Source organism: Aulonocara stuartgranti (genome assembly GCF_965226115.1).
Source record: "Aulonocara stuartgranti genome assembly, chromosome: 1".
NCBI lineage: Eukaryota > Metazoa > Chordata > Actinopteri > Cichliformes > Cichlidae > Aulonocara > Aulonocara stuartgranti.
In genome coordinates this window covers 30,338,362-30,361,229 of record NC_138939.1, presented here as the reverse complement: position 1 = coordinate 30,361,229, position 22,868 = coordinate 30,338,362, and the positions used below count along the sequence as shown (strand labels likewise).

The window sequence follows — 22,868 nt, the reverse complement described above, 5'->3', positions numbered from 1 at the left end:
CATTTTTTCCAATAAATCCCAGTTGGCTGTCAGCAACTATTTTGATAAACGTATAACTGTCATTAATTAATTAATTAAATTTTTTTTGTTTACTTTTTTACCAATGACAAATATACCCAGGTTTCAACTACTTAACTTGTACCAGCAGCAAATCCTTTCAGCTATGTTAAAACCATGTAAGAGTTGTTTTAAGAGGAAATAATGTGATCAACTGAACAGCTTGCAAGTTAATCTATGAACTGACACCTTATAACGATCAATGTTTTTACCTTTGCTTACAGAACAATAATTCTCAAACCTTTGTCAAGACTAAAATGAGAAGCCCTCAGCTTGTGCAAAACACAGGATTAAGATCGTACTTGCTCATAACCCAAACCGATACCAGCTACTGCAGCTCATTTAGTCTCTTTCAGTGGAGCTTAGGCACAGAGTTGCATGGTGATGATTAAAAATTTAGCATACTCCTTCACCTACAGAATCAACTGGTGTCAAGTTAGAGAGTGAACATTAATTATCCAGGAGTGTCCAACACTGGCTCCTGAATTTTTTTACATTATTAATATCCTCAACGCAAGAGACATGTCTCATTATTAGAAGCTCGGCACCAAGGCCACGATTTTCCAATTACTGCCCCCGTGTCAGTCAGTGTTCAACTAAAAAAAAAAAAAACCCTAAAAAAATACTTCCGGTTTCACGAGATATGCAGGGTCAGACATAAGATTGCACTTTGCCATAAATTAAGTTAAAATTCATTTTCAATTCTAATCAAACCATCAGCGTTAATGTGAAATTCCATTAAACCTGGGGCAGCCAACATATTTTTGTCATCACTGGACAGAAAATGCATCGTAAACCCAGACAAAGCCTAACTCCAGCACTCTGAGAGTGAATTAAACTGCATTTAGCCCATGACTGGGGAAGTAAGATGCAGCGGCAAAATGGGCTATATCTCAATTCTACCCAAAAGTCTATGCACGGTTTTACTATATTAATTGTGTGGTTTTGTGGTTTTGACTCAAGAATCAACTCAGCCAGTCAGTAACTCATTTTTTATTTTCATGCAAATAACTTCAAGGTGTCACCAGCCCAGTACTGAAATTTCACAGTATTGAAATTTCCCATAAGGACTAAGGAGCAAAAGGTATTTATCAATTTTCTACCTTTGTGACTCATAAGCAAACACCTCAGCTCTGCAAATAAAAATGTTGGTAAAGGGCAAGCTGCACATTAGGCTTTTCAGCCAGTTCCAGTGCTGACAGGTGTAGTGAAGTCATGTGTTTTTGCAGTGAGATTCACACAGACTTCCTCACTTAGCCCAGTTCCACTTTCCCAGCCTTGTTTATGACTTCACCTCCTGCGGAGGCCTTTGGGCAAGAGGAAAACAAGACTGTCTCACAACAGTCAAAGCCTTTTAGACTCAAAAATACAAACTGCTGGAACTTTCCAAGAAAAAGGGTCCTCTCTTTTACTCATAGTCAAGCTTCTGTTTGATGACTGCTGGACTCTGGCAATACTGAAAAATAGAGTTATTTCAAATGTGCAGTGAAAAATATAGTGGAGATACAAAACAATGCATTTAACAGTGCAGTTAAGAAGCTGCAAGTACCAAACATGGAAAAAGTGGATGTTATAATTATCAGACAACCTCATGGCAAGCGCTTCTACTTGGTGGTTTCCTTTAAAACACACATGCACGCACGCACACACACACACGAACCCCTGGAGACAATTACTATGTCTGCCTTCAACCCTCGACTTCAAAGAAAAATTCCAGGCAATCTAAGGCATTAAAACTTCTTATTTTCCACCACAATCTCCTTTTATCGGTGCCACAAATCCACCTCTCCTTTACACAGGTGCTGTCAGCAAAAATGCTTGTATTTTAAGTAAGGTAACAAACCACTTCACAGTGGGCATTTGATTTCATAATGTGGAAATTGAGAAGAACTGGGGAGTTTATGAACACGTCTGTCTCTTGAGGTGAATATTTGCTTTGATATTCTGACGTCGGGGTGCAGCCCTGCCATCTGTGTTCACTCAGCCTCTGTGGGAAACAACTGTCTCTTCCCTCCTTCCTTCAAAGCTGGCAGTAAGCATGGTTTGAGAAAGGAGCACAAAAAGAACCCTCGATTCTTATCAAAGGCATGTTTTAGGTTTCTCCAAGCCCATGGGTTAGTACTATACCGTACAATAGATAAGGTGATCCGACTGATATGTTCTAACGGAGGGTACAAGGGTGCTGAATAGGAGCCCCTTTTCAATTTATATCTTTACAGCCTTTTCCAAGTAATCCAAATTTTTTGAGTGGTTAAATACAGCTAAGAGATGGAATTAATACTTTAGGTTTCTTTGCATTATTGAATTATCTTTTGCTTTAATAGAAAAAAAAAAAAAAAAAAAAAAGATTAGGCAATTGCTATACATTTTTCTGCATTGCACATAAGCAGCTGACAATAATACAGGGACAGTTATCACCTACAGACCTTCTTGAAACTATATCCTGATGGCAATTCAGGTGTTCTTTTTTCATGTGATCTGCTGTTGCTCTTTGTGGATTTACGCATCTAAATTCAACCACATGTAAACAGATGTTTCGTGAGTTGTCTTGGCCGATTTCCATCCATCCAGTATACTGTTTACTGGTTTTATACTCGACAGTATACAGTTGGTGTGAAGTTAGAATTCAGTCACTGACTCTCAGCCTCTTTAGCTAAAATGGAAATTCATCTCTGCTACACTTTATGTAACCTAACTCTGGCCATGGAACATCAGACACTCTGAACGAGACCAACACGCTGTTCTCACTTTAAATCCATCAGAGTACAACAAGCTAACCTGTTTATCCTGCACTACACTGCAGAGTATTTTCATGCAATCTCCATTTCAATCCAATTCAATTATATTTATGTCGCACCAAATCACAACAACTACTGCTTCGAGGGGTTTTGTGTTGAGAAAAATCCAATTTAAATAGCACAAAGTATTTATGTATACATTAATTTGTTTTGCAGGATGTTTCACAATATGAAAAATCATAACTTCACATCATATACAAAGCCAAGATCTGGTTGAAAACAAACCCAGGACTTTACATGAATCTTTAAATTCCCAGTTTATCAAATACCACTGAGCAATCCATATCCGGTCGCAGCAGATGGCTGAGTCTCCCTGAGCCTGGTTCTGTCGGAGCTTCCTTCCTGTTAAAAGGGAGTTTTTCCTTCTCACTGTCGCCAAAGTGCTTGCTCATAGTGGGTCATATGATTGTTGGGTTTTTCTCTGTATGTATTATTGTTGTTGTGACTGTTGTTGTGATTTAGCGCTATATAAATAAAACCGAACTGAATTGAATATCTTTAAATATAAGCTCTTTTCTATTCCCCGTCTCTCGTGTCCTGTCTTTCTTACATCTTAGAGAGAAATCAACAGACACAGTGTGCGACAGACTGCACAGAAAAAGTTTGTACGTTTGCTAATATTTGTTGAGCTGATAGAAATGTTACATTTGAAATTACCTGTCACTTAAACTTTAAGAACTTTACTCCTTTTATTCTCACTCCTTTTCCATAGGGCTAGCTAGATGCTGAAGTACCGGTACCATGGCTTATGGACATCTACACAAAACAAAACAAAACATCAGCCCACTTTAACCTGTAACTATGGCGATATAAATTATGCATAACTTACAAAGTTTTGCCTCTTTCATCTCTTTGCATGCGATTGATTGATACACCATTAGGATTGCCTTTCCTGTGTTATTGTTCAGGCTCAAATCGGTTTGATGTTTAAAAGCGTGCAGTGATGTGAAACAACAACTCCCCTCAAATGTCTTAAGCCAAACGTAATTAGCCTGTTTTGAAAATGTAAGGAACAAAAAGATATTTATGTGAAAATGCACACAGCAAAAGAAAAACGCTGTCAGAAAAATAAATACAAAAGTAAAGTACAGACACCTGAAATCTCCATTTAAGTACAGAAACGAAGTATTTGTACTTGGTTACTTCCCAGCCCTGCTCTTGATATAGCCTAACTGGTACCAATTTTGGCTGGCAGAGATAATGTATGAAAAAACAACAGAAAATCAACAAAGAGCCATAACTTTTCTCTGTAGTCTCAACAGGACCTTGTCAGTACTTAGCTTTGCGACTACACAATGTTCTATGTAAATGCCAGCTTCTTATATCACTTATTTATGATGGATTAAACTTCAAACATATTAGATAAAACTATGTTTTCCCAGACAAAGTAAACATTTGAGTACAAATCCGGACGATAACTTTCTGTCTTGTGCATTATCCAACTTTCTGTTAAATATTAAAACTGCATCTTTATTTGAACAGCAGACACAAACCTTTTAGCTTTTAGGAGCACCGATGACGTCACTGTCTCCAAGATCATCATCTCACGACCCAACCAGAAACCGTGGATTACTGCGGAAGTGCGTGCACTTCTAAGGACCCGAGACTCTGCCTTCAAAGAGGGAGATAAGGTGGCGCTTAGAAGAGCGAGGGCTGAACTTTCTCGGGCCATCAGAGAGGCGAAGCGCGCACACGCCCAGAGAATCCACAACCACTTTAAGGACAGCGGCGACACACGACGCATGTGGCAGGGCTTACAAGCCATCGCTAACTACAGGACGACACCACCTGCCTGTGACAGTGACGGCTCCCTCCCAGATGTGCTTAACAACTTCTATGCTCGGTTCGACAGGCAGAACGACGTGGCGGCGAGGAAGACCACCCCTCCTCCGAACGACCAGGTCCTGTGTCTCACTACAGCTGAGGTGAGGAAAACTCTACGCAGAGTCAATCCACGTAAAGCTGCTGGACCAGACAACATCCCAGGCAGAGTGCTCAGAGAATGTGCTGATCAGCTGGCAAATGTTCTCACCGACATCTTCAACATCTCTCTGAGCAGTGCCGTTGTCCCCACGTGCTTCAAGGCCACCACCATCGTCCCCGTGCCCAAGAAGTCTTCTGTGTCCTGTCTCAATGACTACCGCCCTATCGCACTTACACCCACCATCATGAAGTGCTTCGAACGGCTCGTCATGAGACACATCAAGACCCTGCTGCCCCCCTCACTGGACCCAATGCAATTTGCATACCGCCATAACCGCTCAACGGACGACGCCATCTCCACTGCACTCCATCTTGCCCTGACACACTTGGACAAGAAGGACTCACACGTCCGAATGCTGTACATAGATTTCAGCTCAGCATTTAACACCAACACCCCAACAACTGATCGGAAAGCTGAGCCTGTTAGGCCTGAACACCTCCCTCTGCAACTGGATCCTGGACTTTCTGACCGGAAGGCCTCAGTCAGTACGGATCGGGAACTGCACCTCCAGCACCACCACACTGAGCACTGGGGCCCCACAAGGCTGTGTGCTCAGTCCTCTGCTGTTCACACTGCTGACTCATGACTGTGTAGCAACACACAGTTCAAATCACATCATTAAATTCGCTGATGACACGACCGTGGTGGGTCTCATTAGCAAGAACGACGAGTCAGCGTACAGAGAGGAAGTGCAGAGACTAACGGACTGGTGTAAGGACAACAACCTGTCTCTGAATGTTGACAAGACAAAAGAGATGGTTGTTGACTTTAGGAGGACACGAGGCGACCACTCACCGCTGAGCATCAACGGCTCCTCTGTGGAGATCGTTGACAGCACCAAATTCCTGGGTGTACACCTGGAGAAGGACCTCGGCTGGTCCCTCAACACCAGCTCCCTGCACAAGAAAGCCCAACAGCGTCTCTTCTTTCTGAGAAGACTGAGAAAGGCCCGGCTTCCACCACCGATCCTGACCACCTTCTATAGAGGAACTATTGAGAGCATCCTGAGCGGCTGCATCACTGTCTGGTTTGGGAGCTGTGCCATATCAGACCGCAAGACCCTACAGCGGATAGTGGGAACAGCAGAGAAGATCATCGGGGTCTCTCTACCCTCTATTGAGGACATCTACACCACACGCTGCATTCGCAAAGCCACCAGCATTGTGGCTGATCGGACACACCCCTCTCACACACTCTTTACACTCCTGCCATCTGGAAAAAGGTACCGAAGCATTCGGGCACGCACATCCAGACTGTGCAACAGCTTTTTTCCACAAGCCATCCGTCTCCTCAGCAAAAAGGGACTGACTGATAAACACGCACACACACACATACACTAACATTATCACTCAGCTTAACTCAAATACCTCAAAACATTGAGACTGGACTGACTAACCAACACAAAGCGCAAACACACTGACCTACACCACCAAACCATCGCACACACCAACCTGTAAATGCTCTTTTGCACAATATTATTACTAGATATATTATATATTATTTTTTTTTTTGCACTAACTTGTCTTGTAGCACCTTGGTTCCTGGAGGAACGTTGTTTCGCCTCACTGTGTATTTTTAAACTGTATATGGTTGAAGTGACAATAAAGTTGAACTTGGACTTGGAACTTGGAAATTCCAATATTATTACATCTAGACTCAAACAGTTTGACAAAACAGCTCTTAGAAAAAAGGTCATCTTTTAAATGGAAGAAAAGATTCTTTCCTCATGGTGATAACATGCCTCCGCACAGACCATGTGTTGTTTAAAACATCACTATTAAAATGTAATTATGTTGCGTCATATTCTTGCATCAATGACCACAAAAACGGTTACATTCCAAGGATGGTCTGACATGTAAATCAATACTTCACACAGTTGGCCAACAACAGCAAATCGTGTCATATTTGCTTCTTGAGCAATGGCAGAAGGGCTTGTGGAGTGGGTGCGCCAACAAGCATCACTAAATATAGGAAAAGGCAGCAGAATGAAACAGTCCCGGCTGGCGGTGGAGTAACACTGCAAATTCCTGAATATTGGATTTCCATTGTACTGCAGAATACATTTATTTCTTGATGTAAGCTAAAATACAGAAACAGGAGATCAATCTATGAAGGCCTTTGGCCAAATTCTAAAACGAGCTTAATGTGATAAAACCTCTCCAGTCAAGGAAACAGTTTACATGTAACTTACCATTCTTTAAATGTACATGTGTCAGAAAATAGTTATTTTCTCACAAAGTAGACCTCTAGATTGGCCATAAACAGATTTATGTTTTGCGTTACTAGATTTAAAGAAACAAACGTCTGACTGCCATTGCTCACTACACTCTATAATTCCAGCAGTAACACTGTAGAGCACAAACATACTTCTATGACTCATTAAGATAAGACAACCTTTATTGGTCCCACACGTGGGAAATTTGTTATATTAATATGACACCAGCCTTGATTGTTCTTTTTTTTAAATATTAAGAAAAATCTATCTACTATACATCTTATTTGTTCAGTTCTTTCACCAAGAAAAACATAAAACAACATGACACTGGGCCTACTTTTTTCCCCCCTGTTTTCATGTCTCCATTAGAAACTGCATGAATCAGTAAACTCACACTTTTTATCAATGCTTTCATCTTCATCTTCCTTCACCCCTAATGCAATGACTAGCTATAGTATCTTGTTTACACAAAAAAATAATACTAACAGAGGAGTCCAGTTAAGCACAACCTGGGCCTCTGCAACAGCAACTGCAATAGCATCCAGGCCACTTTAAGTGAATCCAACCGATCTTTAACTGAGTTTGAAAGCTTCACTGGAAAACTGAAATCTCCATGCACATTTTATCTGCATAATAGCTTTATTAACAAGTGAACTGCCTTTTTTTTCTATTAAAAAACCTTCTCAAATAAGATAGTGTCTGTGGCTACTAAGGCTAAATTATGAGGAAAATTCTGTACTTTTATGTTGTCGGCTTTAAAACCGAAAGCCGATGAGTTGAGCACGAAGGCGTGTCACGTTTGACGTAAATTCTACTTGATCACACACACGAGTACCTAGTGGTGTGTATGGGGCAGGCAATCAACTCCCTGCCTCCCACAGCACATATCACTAGAGCCTCATTGGAAATAATCACCCCGCTCCTCCTGCCATTTAAACCGACAGCACCTCATATCAAAAGCACAGTTCCTGTGTTTTGGAATTAAAATGTTGATTGAGTGAGATTAACACACCAAAGACAAATACACCAAAGATGAGCTGTCACAGACATTCTGACGAATACTCCGGATGACACATGGAGAAAACCTAGATGTGGTTACCCAACATAACAGTACAGACCGATACAGAATCAATTTCCATCAAGATGGGAGCGAGTCCAAGTCTGAAAATAGCCCGCTGTGTAACAGGCATGTGGTAAAGATGTTATCTGTACTGTGACTGTGCTTTGTAAGGATGGCTGAACTGAGAAGCCAAATGGCAAACGGCAGAGGTTGGATCGACTGAAATGAGATCATCCCTACTTCATGCGATGAATATCATATCCACACTTAAGAGACAGTTTTAACAGACAGAGAAAGCCATTGTAAATTAACTCTGGGTAAGTACTGATTTGTTTTTTACAATAAACAAATGCCCACCCCTACTTTCCATTTATCTCTTGTCACTACCAGGAAGTTGCCGAACAGACGTATTGCCCAGTGGAGTACAATTGAGTTTGTAATCAGTGACCCTGCAGCAGCAGAGAGTCTCACGCTCTCTGTCTCTCTGGTTCTCTCTTGAGAAGAGATACTTGTGTTAATACTGACGCTGGGTTGGGCTGGGCTGGATAAAGATCTTTTCTCAAGTGAACACACACACAGGCATGTGTGACATGAAGGAATTGCATAGACATGCCTGGGGAATGTTGGCAAAAACACTCAAACTCAGCTAGACATAATGAGAGAAGTAATGCCTGTTCTCACATTTGGATGTGAACAGGCATAAAGAATAATGATTAAACTGAGAGCTCTTCCGATTCCTGATAATATCGTAGCAGGGAAACATGGTCGCCCACTGACTTTGCACAAGTACTTACTGACTACAACACACAACCTTCATTCATTTTCCCATTCCAAAACAGAAAATTGGCACAGACACGGGCCTCATGAGGAGCGATTTTGGGGCATCAACAACAAACACCAGATGTGGAGTTGGGAGATAAATGTCAAACATATTGATTCTATGCTTCATTAAAGCTTATTATGGGGGGTAAAGTTTGCCTGCGGCAATGGTAATAACAGATCACAACATCAACATCCACCGAGGTCTTGTTTTATGCAAACATTGTTTAACACAGTTGGTGCCATTATCAAAGAGAGTACAAACTGAGAGCCAGAACACTGCTTCATAAAGTAAAAACAAAAATGGTGTTTCTGTTCCAGCTGAGATTTCAAAACTGTTTGCAGAGCCAAAATGAGTGATTTGCAAATGCAACTTGTCAAAAATAGCAACAGTTATTTTATTTTATCTTTTAAACAACAGATTTCTGTCAAGTGACTGAATTTGACCTAGAACCTTGTTACACTCAAGGAGCCTCAAAGGTAAATGGACACTTGCCAGCCTGTGACACTGGAACTTGTGACTCTTCCCTTACTCTTCTAATACAAATTACCATATTTTTCAGACTTTAAGGCTTAAAATCCTTAAATTTTCTCAAAAATCAACGGTGCACCTTATAATCCAGGGCACCTTTATGTATGAATTCTGGTTGTGCTACCTGACCTTGAACCGATTTTATGTGGTACACAGTGTTCAAAAATCTGCCAAAAAATGTTTTAGTACGACTTTGGTAAGCTATGAAGCCGCACCGCTTGATGGATTGTCAGAGCATTACGGCTACCGTAGTCAGGAGCCTCGCGGAGTAACCCGGGTCCAAAACTCCGTCCAAAGTCAACACTGCGGCATCACTGAGAGTTAAAAACTGTCTAAATTCTTTCATCTTTAATAAAATGATCAGTGTTGAAGCTTTACCAGGTGTAACAAGTTTAACATCCAGGCATCCATGAAAACAGAATTTATTACATTTAACAGAGTTAGAAGTTAGCAGGAAGTTAGCTCGCTAGTTTCCACCTAAACATGATGTACCATGTTCTGACTGAGAGATTTCTGAAGAAATTCAAACGTACAGCTCTGCTATCACTTCCAACATAAATGAAGACAGAAAACTAAACAGCAGTGACTTTTGTAGGGTTACTGAAGTTGGACTAGCTGGTATATAATGATGTGCTACGTAATCGCTAGCTATACAGCTATGTTAGCATAACAAACACAGTGAAGCTGGAGGATGAACGCTAACTTTTTTCCACTCTATAAAAGTTAACGTGAGGGTTCCCGATGGTTAAGGACAAATGCAATCGCATGACAGGATGCTGTAAACGGACCAAACTTCAGTCAGGAGAACAACTCAGATAATCCATCCACAATACGAGGTTAGTTATTAAAATACTGCAAAAACATGGGAATAGAGCAGCTGCGAGAGAATTCAACATTAATGAATCAATGGTATGGAAGTGGAGGAAGCAAGAAGAATGAGTTGAGTAAAGTTTGACTTATCTGACTGTTTTGTTTCGCTTAATGCGCCTTATGTATGAAAACAGACCCGTTCATCGACAGTGCACCTTATAATCTGGTGCGCCTTATGTAAATAGAGAAACTGGAGTTGATTCAAAGTGTCAGAAAGATCACTGAAAACAACTAAACTAATAAATAAGCATCTAATGAAGTCAAGAACACTCAAATTGTTAAGCAATCATTGTTAAACCATTAGACACCACGATGAATGGAAATACCAAGGGTTTACAACAAGGTCCAAACCACCAACTGCACTCAAGAACAAGAAGGTGAGATTAGACTGCCAGAAAAAACGTTTTTATACAGAAAAAACCAAGCTTAACCCGTGACAGTACGATCAGGAGGAAAAAATATGAAGGAAAGAAACAGCTTATGATCAAAAATATACACATCATCTGTCAAACATGGCAGAACCAATGTAAGGGCATGTGCATATATGACTGCTAGTGGAACCGAGTCACTAGTGTTTATCGATGATGCGACTGGTGATAGAAGCAGCAGGATGAATTGTGAAGTGTAAGGGCTATGCTCTCTGCTCAGATTCAGCCAGATGCTTCAAGACTGATCTAACAGAGCTTCACAGAGCAAACGAATAGTGACCCAAACCAAAAATTAGGATATTTTTCAATGGCTAAATCAGGGACCTGATCTCAACCCAACAGAGCTTGCTTTTCAGTTACTGAGGACAAAGTTGGTCACAGAGGATTTTCATTGATATATTAAAAACAACCATGTAATTAAGTACACCCTCACCATTTATATTCCAGGAGACTACAGTTTAGAAGCGACTAGGACTTCACTGATATTTTATCTCTTCAAAAAAGGGAAAAGACTGCTGTGGATTAGAAATATGTTGAAAAGCTCTGACTTAAAAGAGCAAAAACACATCACACCATTTTTAAAGAGAAAAGAAGGATTTGAACCTGTTTTGCATTCAAGACTTCAAGTAAGTTGATATTCAGTTACTCTCTTTGATTCTGACTTATTTTCATCAACGGTGCTGTCTTTCAAACCATCAAAAGGGAGCTGCGTGAAATATTTCTCGCATTGGCTTTATCATTGTTCCGAGTTCCTGTGATCAGCATACTGAGAGAGGAACAAGTCCTATTAAATGAGCAGAACAAAATAGAGAAGAAGCAGAGATAATAAATGGGTATTAACAGGCAGTTTCCCCAACAGTAGAAACTGTGTGACATTTAATTAAGTGGTCTGTGGACTGCAGTGAAATTCTAAACAGTGTATCAGGCCATTTCGAGTCTGGCAGATGGTTCTATGTATTTTTCATGCTGTGGAAAACCTGTGACTGAGGTTCGGTTGGTTGTCATCCAGTGCCTGGGGACCCAGAGCTGAATGCATTCTACACACCACTGCAGAATCACATGATGTCTGACCTCTCTGCCGTGGCAAACTGCCCAGCAAGGAACAGGGAGGAAGGGGAGGAATGTCAGCGTGTTAGTGTGTGACTGAGGTTGCACAGAAAGAGGCAGGGAGCAAAAGCAAGACCCAAAGATGCATGATTGAGTATGAGCTTGCATGTCTGTTTACTGAGCGTAAACTGAATTCTCTGCATCCACACACAACTTCACCGCACTGACCTGTAAAACATACTGTTAGAGAGGGAAAAATATGGATGGAATAATGCAGGGGGGAGGAGAGGAGGAAGAGAGGGAAGCAACCACTGCTAAGGATTCACACAATGTTACAGAGAAAAGGGGCATGAAAAAAAAAAACAGCATTGCCTGACTTCCCTTCCTTTGGAATGCATCCAATATATCCTGTGAGTGTGAGTGTATGTGCGTGTGTGGCATGCTGGCAGGAAGGCTTTCAGCATATAAATATCACATTACCACACAAGGAAACGCAGGCATCAGTTTGAGCTTCCAGCAGGCCTAACAAGCACAGGAGCTCCACTCTGGAGGTCAGAGGCAGAGCTTACACAAATGGAATTCCACAGGAACCAGCACTTCTTTTAACAGATAAGTGGCTGTAGCCTTGCAGCTGTGTGATGTGGTATAAGCCTGGTTTCAGTTATCTCACATGTGCTAGTGTGCACAGATGTACCAAGCTGCAGTATATATAATATATATACTGAGCTAGAATAAGATTACATACACAATTCCACAAAAATAGGCTTGAAGCCACAGTGAAGAATAACTTAAAGCCTCATTTTATTAACTGACCAATGCACAGCAGATTAGATTAGATGAGATTAAGGTAGCGGGAAAGGCAGACATAGAACAACGCTCAGCTATTTTGGCAGTATGAGTCTGCGATCAGTAAAATCTGAACTGTGAAGCATCTGACTCAGCAACCCATGTTCAGTAAAAGGGGGAAAAAGATGTACTGCAGTATATTCAGAGAGACACCTGATCGTCTTAAACTCAGCAGGTCTGCAGCAGGACAAATACCCCAACCATACCACAGCGAGGGCCATAAAGAATTATCAGTGACAAGAAGACCGAGGAGTCCTGCAACAGATGGTATGGTTCCCACAGAGCCCTGATCTCATCAACACTGAGTCAGTCTGGGATTACATGAAGAAGCCAAAGGCACTGAGGCAGCCTAAATCCTCCGGAGAACTAAGATGCTGGGAAGAACCTGCTAGTCAAAAAGTGCTCACACCACGTTCCGACTTTAGATTTGTTTTTGTGTCATATGTGTCATGCTGAGTGGGTTATTCCAGAATTACTTAATTTTGTATGTGCTTTTTTTTTTTTATTACTGTTAATTATTGCGGTATAATGGCTCTTTGACTTTCTCACTAGTGTTCAGATGCAAACAATAAATATATGCATATGCCGCTGTTGTCAACTAAACATATATGCTGATGGTATACTATAACATATATATCTATTCATGCAGCAGATGAACACCATAAGAAAATCCTTTTATATTCTTGCTTTTTATATAAAATCTTCTTATCTTTACATGCTATGCTGTACATAAGAGTTTCACCTGAGTTAGCACTCACTTCAGTGCTTGCATTTCCTTTTAAAACCCAAATGTAAGTTTTGACTCAGTATGTCGGCAAAGTATCGTTAACTTCTAACATTAATATTTGCTTTATTCTAGTAATGAAAGCGTGACAGTGAGCATGCTCAAGATCAATACCCTAAAAGTGAAGCTAACTGAAATTCAGCCACCATCCTGATTATTTTAACTTGTGTTATTCCTGCTGTGACACATCAAAGCCTGTTCTTGTCTAACAACAAAAATAAATAAATCATTCGTGAAATAAAGGTACATTTCTTTGCTCTTAAAGTGGAATTAATGACAAAAGAAAAAACAAAACAAAAACTTTAACAGTTGGTTTCGAGTCATGTCACGAATATGCATTTAACTGATAGGTACGTGAGCTGGGAAATGTGTTACATACCAGCCGTTAACAGTTCTGAGGTCAAAAACATATGCTTATCTGAGATACCACAGACTGGATTACTGTGCAAAAAAAGAATGATGCAACTTACAGATTACTATGTTAATATTTTATCATCAGGAAATGTGTAGGGCTCTTTGTTCAGATAATACATGTACAAACCTCCCTCACACACATTGCCCACTTTGACTTCTTGTCCTCTTAGTCATATCATATGAATGAAGACCTTTTTTTTGTATTCACTAAGACATGTATCTCTGCAGCTGGTGATCTGGTCTTTGAAACAGGGTAACAAATCAGACCTTAAATGAGAGTGTGGATTGATCCAATCAATTTTTTCACTGCAGGAGTAAGTAGATGTGTGATTCAAGCTCTGCATGGGGTCTGATGTGCCTTTGTCTGTGCTAGAAGCTTTCGTGGAGATAGAGAACACATATGTGGATGTGTTGTAAAAAAAAAAAAAAAGGGAAAAAAGAAAAGAGAAATTCCTTTTGACTTAAAGCAGCTTTACTCAACATAAAGAATCTGTAACATTTTTACCACCTATAAAGCTGCTCAGATTGGCTGCACCTCTCTGTTGATGCTTAATTATCTCACTTAGCCTTTTGCAGCAAAAACATTCCCATTTTCAATCTGTAACATACCCATCTCTATCCCAACCCCCCTCTGCAGCAGGCAGGTCAGGCATACATCTCCACCCATTGCTGAGTGAGCACTGGGGGGTAGGAGTGGAGAGACAGAATACAGATCATAATGGCTGGCCAATTATCAGTACTAAGGGGGGGATGGGAAGCTGGGAGGAGTGAGAGATTACAGGGAGAACGGATCAATACACCAGTCAGTTTCTAATGAGGGAAAGAATTGGTCCAAGTCAAGCAGATGGAAATCCTGCTCTGCCTGAGGTGGTCTTTCTGCACTGTCTGTCAGCAGGGTTTCCGGGTTTTGGTGTTGTGCAATAGCGCCCCAACAGAGGAACGAGTGCAATGACACAGAATCGTCGATCAGTGACATTTAAACACACAGAAAGGCACTCCAGAGGGTCATCAACATGGCCCAAAAAATCATTGGACATCCTCTTCCCTCCCTGAAGGACCTGTACAGCACTCGCTGTCTCAAGAGGGCACGCAGCATCCTACGGGACTGCACACACCCAGGACACCGGGTGTTTAAGCTGCTGCCGTCTGGCAGGAGGTTCAGGCTGCTGAGGTCCCGAACAAATAGACTCAAGGACAGCTTTTACAACAGGGCAATAGCCCTGATCAATGTAAATAGCTGACCTGACTGGATACCTCCCTGGACTTTTTAGGGGGAGGTAACAATGTTTAAAACAATAACAATAATATTTATATTTATAACAAGGTGCAATAATAATTAATGTGCAATAATAACAGTGTGCAATACACATACACTTATTCTTCTTTTTTATACTAAGTTAATATACTGTGTTGTGTTGTTTGTTACGTTGTGATGTGTCATATCGTGTCGTGTTGTGTTATATGTAGTGCCGACGTAGGACAGTTTTTCCAATTTCATTGTACTACTGTACTATGTATGACTGTGCAATGACAATAAAGAGTTATCTTATCTTATCTTAAGAGAAATAAAGACTCCTGTGCTAAATAAAATAAAAACATTTTTTTCCATTTCTGTGAGTCAGTAGTGTTTCTCTCATGCTCTCCTGATCTTCCCACATTCCACTTTCCCTGAATATTTCATACATCATGAAGAGACAGATTTAGAAGAGCCTGAAGAATAATGGCTGTCTGTCCTTCACCACCCCCCTTTTAACCACCCACAGCTGCCAGCACAGGACAGTAAATCCTACACCTCACCCACTCTCCCAACCCAGCAGTGCAGCTATGTGCTACTATACACTAGCACAACATGCCCTCTTCTACTTACACAAAAGGAATCAAGATTCAAACGCTAAACCATTAATGGCTTTTCCTTTTTTCCAAAATGTCGACTCCAATAGGCAAAAGCTAACAGTTCAGCACCATCATTAGGCATTTGGTGCTGTTATTCTTTTCTATTCTTTTCTAGTTGGTTCACTTTTTTTCTACATGTGTCTTGCTTTCTTTTTTTCTGAGGGGCCTTGTGTGAGGTGGGGGTGTTATTTATGGCTGCTCTGTGCAAGTGGTCACACATACACACACACATACACACACCCTTTCACAGGATGAAAGGGCAGCCACACTGCCTGCAAACATGATTTTACAGCCCTGGGTGGAATGAGTGGTGGAGGAGAGAATGAGGACAGAGTACAAAAGGGGAAAGCCCTTAGATTTACAGGTCCCAGCAGTCAGAATGCAACCATGAAACAGGACACATTTTTAAGGCTATTTTTTTCTTTCAACCAAAAACACAGCTTCTCAGAAAAAAACAAAACAACAACTGCCTTTATGCAGGGAGATACTGTGTGTGTATGCAGAGATGTGCAGAAATACAACAACCCACAAGCAGATTATTGCCTTTTCTGTGTGTATGAGTCTTTTTTTTAAGACTGTGCAGTTTCCAAATGTGATCTGCTTTTGTTTATCACTAAAGATGGCAGAAGATCATGTATGCACATGTGCAAGAGGTTTTGCAGCTTTGCTGGGTGAGAGCATGTTTATGCAATGTGTAGAATTTGACGAATTCCCCCACTTAAATAGTTCAACAAGACTATTCTACATGGATGCGAGTGTATCTGTGTGTTACGATATATATATGGAGTATACCAGGTAGAGGTGTAGAGTACAGAATAAAAAGTAACTAATGTAATCAAATAAGGCATGTACCTAAAGATGGAAATTTAAAGGAAAAAACACAACGTTTCTTGGTGAAGTGTTATAATAACATATAATACACACATTTAATAGTCTGTAAAAGAATGATTTGAGACGAGCAGTGTCTTGCAAAGCCGGGGGCAAAACAGCCAAATGAAGATGGCAATGCAATTAAGTTTAAATGTGTTCCATTCACAGCAAATGGGGAGAGCCACTCTGTTTCCACATAATGCTGTAATGGAAAGTAGGGTGCATTTTCCAGCTTATATCTGGTAACACTGCAATTAATTCAACTGATTTAGGTGCAAAAGCTCAAGTAAACAGTTTATTAGTCCTACAAGGCAACAGTGACCATGGCACTAATGGAGCAGCAGCATTATTTGCTACATCACATGTTCGCAGTCACTCTAACAGTGTGAGCTAAGAGGGGTGGGGATTTCATTTCAAGTAGAATCGCTTTCTCCTGTGAACATATCTGAAATACACACAAAGACTGGTACCACTGTAAAATGTACATACCACCACTCTGGTGGGAGGTATTTTGGTGTAACGAGAGCTTGTATTTGGTTTCTGTGGTGGATACTGCCCCTAGTGTAACACTGTAAACTGGCAGGGAGGTGTTGTGAAAAGGGTGGAGTCTGCTCTCTGCTGACAGAAAGTGGCACTGCACCAAATTACTCACAATTACACAGAACAGCCAACTACACAGTCACTAAACAGTACTGACATACTAGGACTAGAGCTTGAGATCATACTTATTACTCAAAATTATCCACTGGGCATTTCAAACACAATGAGAAGTCTCAATGTTTTTACAACCACTACTGTTTTTTGCTATAACTGAAACTGAGTCATTATTTAACAGAGTTCTGAATGAAAAGACTTATTACAAAACTTTGTCTCTAACTTAATACAAGTTAAGTGTTTGATGCGTCACTTTAACACTGTCTCCAAGGCTCACATGGACAAATACATAAACCCTATATATGGCCTTTTTCATGTACAAACCCAGAATTTATTGACATTTTCTCAAGTGAATTAATTTATACTTTAAATGTACAACTACTTTAGATCACAACTAAGCACAAATGATGACAGGAAGGCTGTCATCTTTAATCCAGTTGCAGACATTTCATGTTTCTGTGAACCCACGACTGACTTCAAACAGAACCCATAATACCAATCGGTCATAAGGAAAACGTTAAGAGTAGTGAAACCTGAGAGTTTCACTTTTTGGTTGGTTTTTTTTTTGGTTGTAAAAGTACATCTTTCACTAACCTGTTCCCTGAATTGCTGCTGAGATAGACAGTCAGTCACATTAACGCAGCCCAGCAAGCAGCCAGTGGGATAGTCTTTAGGAAACATGGGCCCTGTGGAGATAAGACCAGGATCACTCAATCAACAATGTGTGGAATTAAAAGCAATCAGTATCACTTTATGACAGCAACATGACAGAGCCCAGTTTAGCATTAATATTACTTGTATCAGCGCTAAATTATGATACCATTATGACATGTTATTAACAGCATTTTATCATGCCCATGAAAAGAAAGTTGTGCTTGTTAGCAAATTTAAACAAATATACTTTTCTGCTAGAAATACTTTACTGTGTGCAATAAAAAAGTTTATTAAATATGCCCTAAAGACACTATGTCCTTTCACAGCTTTCACAGAGAAAGGCCAAAGCTTGGCAATAAGATCCAAAGGGCCTATTACAAAACCTAGCGCTAATGTTGTTACAACAGCCTTTAAGAGGGCCCACACAAAGCTACTGGGGGCATTTTTAACATAAATATTTCTATATAATTTTTTCCTGAGCCAAGGAAAGCATTACCCATGCATTATATTTTGTAGCAGCTTCTTTTCTATCTTCAGCAGCACCATATTTAAATCTGTTTAAACCAGAAATACATTTTTAGTATTCACAATATGATTCCTTTGTACAGCATCTGCACCTTTTTTATAAATGTGGCGATACATAGCTTCCACCTCTGCGATTTCTTGAGGGGTGGGCTTCTTTGCTGCAGCTGCAATCCAAAGTCGCCCACGGTGTGACGTGTACCACGTTCGTCCTTCTACCCTGCATACACACATAAAATGTCACATATTACAACACTTTGCCAAAACCCAAGTGTCTATAGGAGTTTATCATATATACAACACACACACACACACACACACTGCACAGTCCTTACCTCTTGATGCCCTTTACCAGTAGCGAGGCCCACGGTTGGTGCATGCTGAGGCACCAGCCGCCATCGGACATCTCCTGCAGCTCTTTGTCTTGGAGCCTCAACCGGTGTCGTTCTTCTCTTCCCTTGTCCTCCATTGCACTCTTTCCCTTCTCCATTGGTTTCTTGTGGCTTTCACTCCCTCCAACATCAACCCACTGAAATAGGCATTCGTTAGAAACATCAGTAGAGTCTGTTTCAATGCTCACTGTTTTGTGATGGGTTAAAGTGCAGAGCAAACTCAAGGGATTTGACTGATATTTCATTTGAATTTATAAAATAATACAAATGACTAAAGAAGAATGATTAAAGAAGAAATGCCACGTTCAGAATGGATCAAGTTACCTCTGGCGCAGATTGCATTATGTTGGGATTCACCAGATCTCTGAGGCCCTGCCGTCCACCCTTTCTTTCAGAATACATTGGTGATTTGGACACCGATTCATTGCTCATTGCCTTGAGGGTCTCATCCAACCTGCAAATTATTGGAAACATTTCAGAAAGTCTGGCTGTTTAACACAACCACATAACATAAATCTGGAATTGCTGTTGTGATTCAGGTGTTGTCAGATTATCTTACTTGTTGTAATACTCATTCAGGTTGTTTCCCTCTTCAATTACTTGTCTACCAGCAAAGTCAAGTGTGATCTTCCTGTCTTTGCGAGAGGCATGGCGAAGCTCTCTCAGCTCCTCTTCCTTTTTCTTCAGTTTCTCTCGCTCATTGGGTGACAACCACTGATTGGATTCAGTGGCAAAGTAATCAGACTCGTCATCCAGAACCTGTGTTCTTCTGATACTGGGGTTAAAGGGAGGCAGTGAAGTGTTATTACCAACTTTCATCACTATCTTCAACAGCAATCAAAATGTCCTGTTAAAGTGTAAACACTGCACACAGAGCAGTAAACCTATCCATTCTTGTAAAGCTCTTTTCTTAACTGTGTGTTTTATGATACCTATTTCTGTCATATTCCAGCAGTTTGTCTTTGTGCTGAATTGCTTTCTCCAGCCCAGCCTTCATCGTGGCCTCTTGGTGTGAGAGATATTCTCTTTCTCCGAAGTCTGTCACCAAAATAAAAACAAACTCACAGTATCAAACCAGTTGATCTTTTCAAAGAGTTTCTTTTCATAAGTCCTGACTACTTAAGACCCTCACCGCCCATGAGCTTCTTTCTTAGTTTCTGGCTTTTGTTGGAGTCTCGTTGGAGGATCTCCTGTTCTTCTTTTGTGCAGACCTTAATCAGAAAACACTTTTAGCACAAGAAGAATGACAAAAAAAGCCCCAAAACAACAACGCAATCTAAGGACTTAAAGTGATATGTACCAGGCTGCCACAGAAGAAACAGGGTCCTGAGCCCTCTTGCTCACACACAATACGGCCACAGGTGATGCAGTTGTTAATAAGCTTGTGCTTTTGGGCAAGGCATTCACAAGCATGCCGACCTGGGAGTAACACAGCCAGCCTGTCCTGACCCTCTTTAGCGTAGAGATTGACAAACTTTGTTTTCTTCTTTGATGATGATGTATTACTATTTTCCTGGGCCTGAAGAACAATTGAATGAAGAGAAGTAGAAAGGAAGACATCTGTTTAACAAATGAACACAACAATAAAAATGGCACAGGACATGTACAAATAAACATGATATTGATATCAGTTACAAGTTTGGATCCCGCTTTTTTTTTTTTTTTTTAAGGATTCTTTATTATTTTTATTCTTTTTTGTATCAGAACGCAGAAATATCACCTGAATATATGAAGAGAAAACAAAGTTTACTTTAAATTATTCAAAGCAGGATTTGGGATGCCATAAGCGAGATTCTATCAACAGGCCATAAAAAGATAAAAATGATTAAACATTAAAAAGCATGTCTGTGACTCAGCCCTTCATGACTGAATAGCAAAAGCAAAATCCACTAGTTTAAACAACAAGAAACAGAGTTACAAGTAATTTTAGAAGTCTGCTCATTACTGAACTGGATATTACACCAGTGGAAATCCGTCCGTTGCTTTGATGAATGCAGTTTTATGTCTTTGTTAGATATGGATATTGTGAAAGGCTGTGAATGCACTGAATTGACACACCATCCCATCTGACTACCATATTAAGTTACTTCACAGGTTTGATGTCCATATTGTTCTACAATGTAAAAAATAGTTTTTTAAAAATTAAAATAAAACAAAAGAAAGAAGAAAATCACACACTGATGAGTAGGCATGTCCAAACGTCTGACTGGTATTTTATAAGTTCTGTCAATTTGGTAACAAATTATCTCCATAAAGCAGGTGAGAAGACAACAAAAGTGTGGCATTATTTGTACTCACCCTCATCAGATCAATGGGGGTTTTTACAGCTTCTGGCACAGGTTCTGCTTGGCTCACGGTCATCACCTCCTGTTTGTTGCGTCCTTTTCGTTTAGATTTCTTCTGGGTATCTCGGGTCATATCTTGTGCATCTAAAATATTTTTAAAAATTACCTTCATCAACGTTGTTTCAGAGCAACTGAGGCGTTTTTTTTTTACTGTAGTTCCTTTTATGTAGTCTATCTGAATGAAATTTGTTTCTTACCTGGTGATGAAACAGATTCTTTGAGAATGAAAAGACCTGTGGTATCTGCTGCCTGTCTTTGAGTCTTCTTCCATCTGCTGAGGAGCTCGTTAATGAACTGCCCCTTTTCCCCATCTGTACCCTGCAGGAGGTCTCCCACATATTCCTCAATCTCTTCAGCCTTCTCGATTGATAGAATATATCTTGGAAATACAACACCACAACTTCATTTATTGACGTTTCTATACAAATTCATTGCCTAACATTTTAAAAGACCAGAAATAGCGACGAACTGTCATTTAATTATCAATTACTTTTAAAATATGTGTCTTTCAGTAATTTTAGAAGTATGCTAATATATCAGGAGCTTAGGTATAAAAAAAAAAGCATTTGTACGAATGTGTGTGTGGTTGGGTGAACGAAACTTGTAGTAATATATACTGTAGCTATATAAATACCAGTCCATTTACCATATTAGTCCACGAAAAGCTTTTCATATATAATTGGTTAAAGTTGCTTATTTTAGGGTACACGTTTATGCAGTTCTTCATCTCTGTCTTTATGATAAACTATCAGCTTTCAGGCTGTTGATCTGATGGGTGGACTCTAACTTTGCTTGGTTTAGTGTCCATATCATTTGCTTATTACCTGCCAAATGAAAAACGTTATGATTTCTGAACAGAAAACTATGTTCACTGTTTCGCTTACATACACTAACCATGTAAACCACGTAAATCATGTGTGTAGATTTTTAATAGTTAAAACAAATAAAAATACATAAAGACACAAAGTCCCACTCGACACTTGTCATGTAGAAAAAGGTTTAATCTGACTTTTTAGCCAAAACAGCTTGTTCACGGTGAGCCACTAAATAGTCAATACACTGGCATACAGCTGTAGTGTCACAATTAATTAGCTGTATCAAAAACGACAACGACACGTCATATACATACATAAGTACACCATAGCGCAGCCTAGCTTACTAGTTAGCTGATCTGCAGATGCTACAATTAGCCAGACGGCAGACAGTAATAACAGGCAGGTAAAATTTTCTTACTGGACGATTTCTTCACCCGCCTCCAATCCAAACTTGTGATGTAACTGTTCCACACACCACTGCAACAACTGCTCCGACATTTTTACCAGATGACAGGCTCCACACCTTCAAGTTTAAATCAAAGAGACCGGCGTGTCAAGCACAAACTTATAGCATAAACGTGTTTCCAGTCGGCGAAAAAAACAAATGCGCACATAACATTGGCGTTTACCGGGAGTACGTGGCAGAATCCCGTCCTGAAACAACTTATGCTGTGGTGTAAAGGTTCCACCTGACCAAACAGAAAAGTAAAATAAAGAAAGAGGGGGAAAAACACTTGTGTAAAATCATCTGTCTTTAATTGTAACTTTCTTTAATTATACGCGGGTGTTAGTGAAACTAAACACTCCTTTATCAGTGAAATACGGATTGGTTGCACTTTTGAGTTCAATCACTAGATGGCAGGTTTGCA

The 22,868-nt window shown here is 40.2% G+C and overlaps 1 protein-coding gene across 1 annotated transcript in view; it reads right to left on the bottom strand.

Annotated features, from left to right (window-relative positions):
• trip4 (thyroid hormone receptor interactor 4) overlaps positions 1 to 22,628 on the bottom strand; it is an 89,408-nt gene extending 66,780 nt beyond the window's left edge. The window contains exons 1-11 of the mRNA XM_082526596.1: positions 22,418 to 22,628; positions 21,382 to 21,563; positions 21,138 to 21,268; positions 20,140 to 20,358; positions 19,972 to 20,050; positions 19,772 to 19,877; positions 19,399 to 19,614; positions 19,164 to 19,293; positions 18,783 to 18,976; positions 18,543 to 18,667; positions 17,866 to 17,957 (exon numbers count right to left, since the gene is read on the bottom strand). Coding sequence (XP_082382722.1) covers positions 17,866 to 17,957; positions 18,543 to 18,667; positions 18,783 to 18,976; positions 19,164 to 19,293; positions 19,399 to 19,614; positions 19,772 to 19,877; positions 19,972 to 20,050; positions 20,140 to 20,358; positions 21,138 to 21,268; positions 21,382 to 21,563; positions 22,418 to 22,497 — 1,554 coding nt within the window. The 5' untranslated portion in view covers positions 22,498 to 22,628. The remainder of the gene's footprint in view (positions 1 to 17,865; positions 17,958 to 18,542; positions 18,668 to 18,782; positions 18,977 to 19,163; positions 19,294 to 19,398; positions 19,615 to 19,771; positions 19,878 to 19,971; positions 20,051 to 20,139; positions 20,359 to 21,137; positions 21,269 to 21,381; positions 21,564 to 22,417) is intronic.
• Between the last annotated feature and the right edge of the window lie 240 nt (positions 22,629 to 22,868).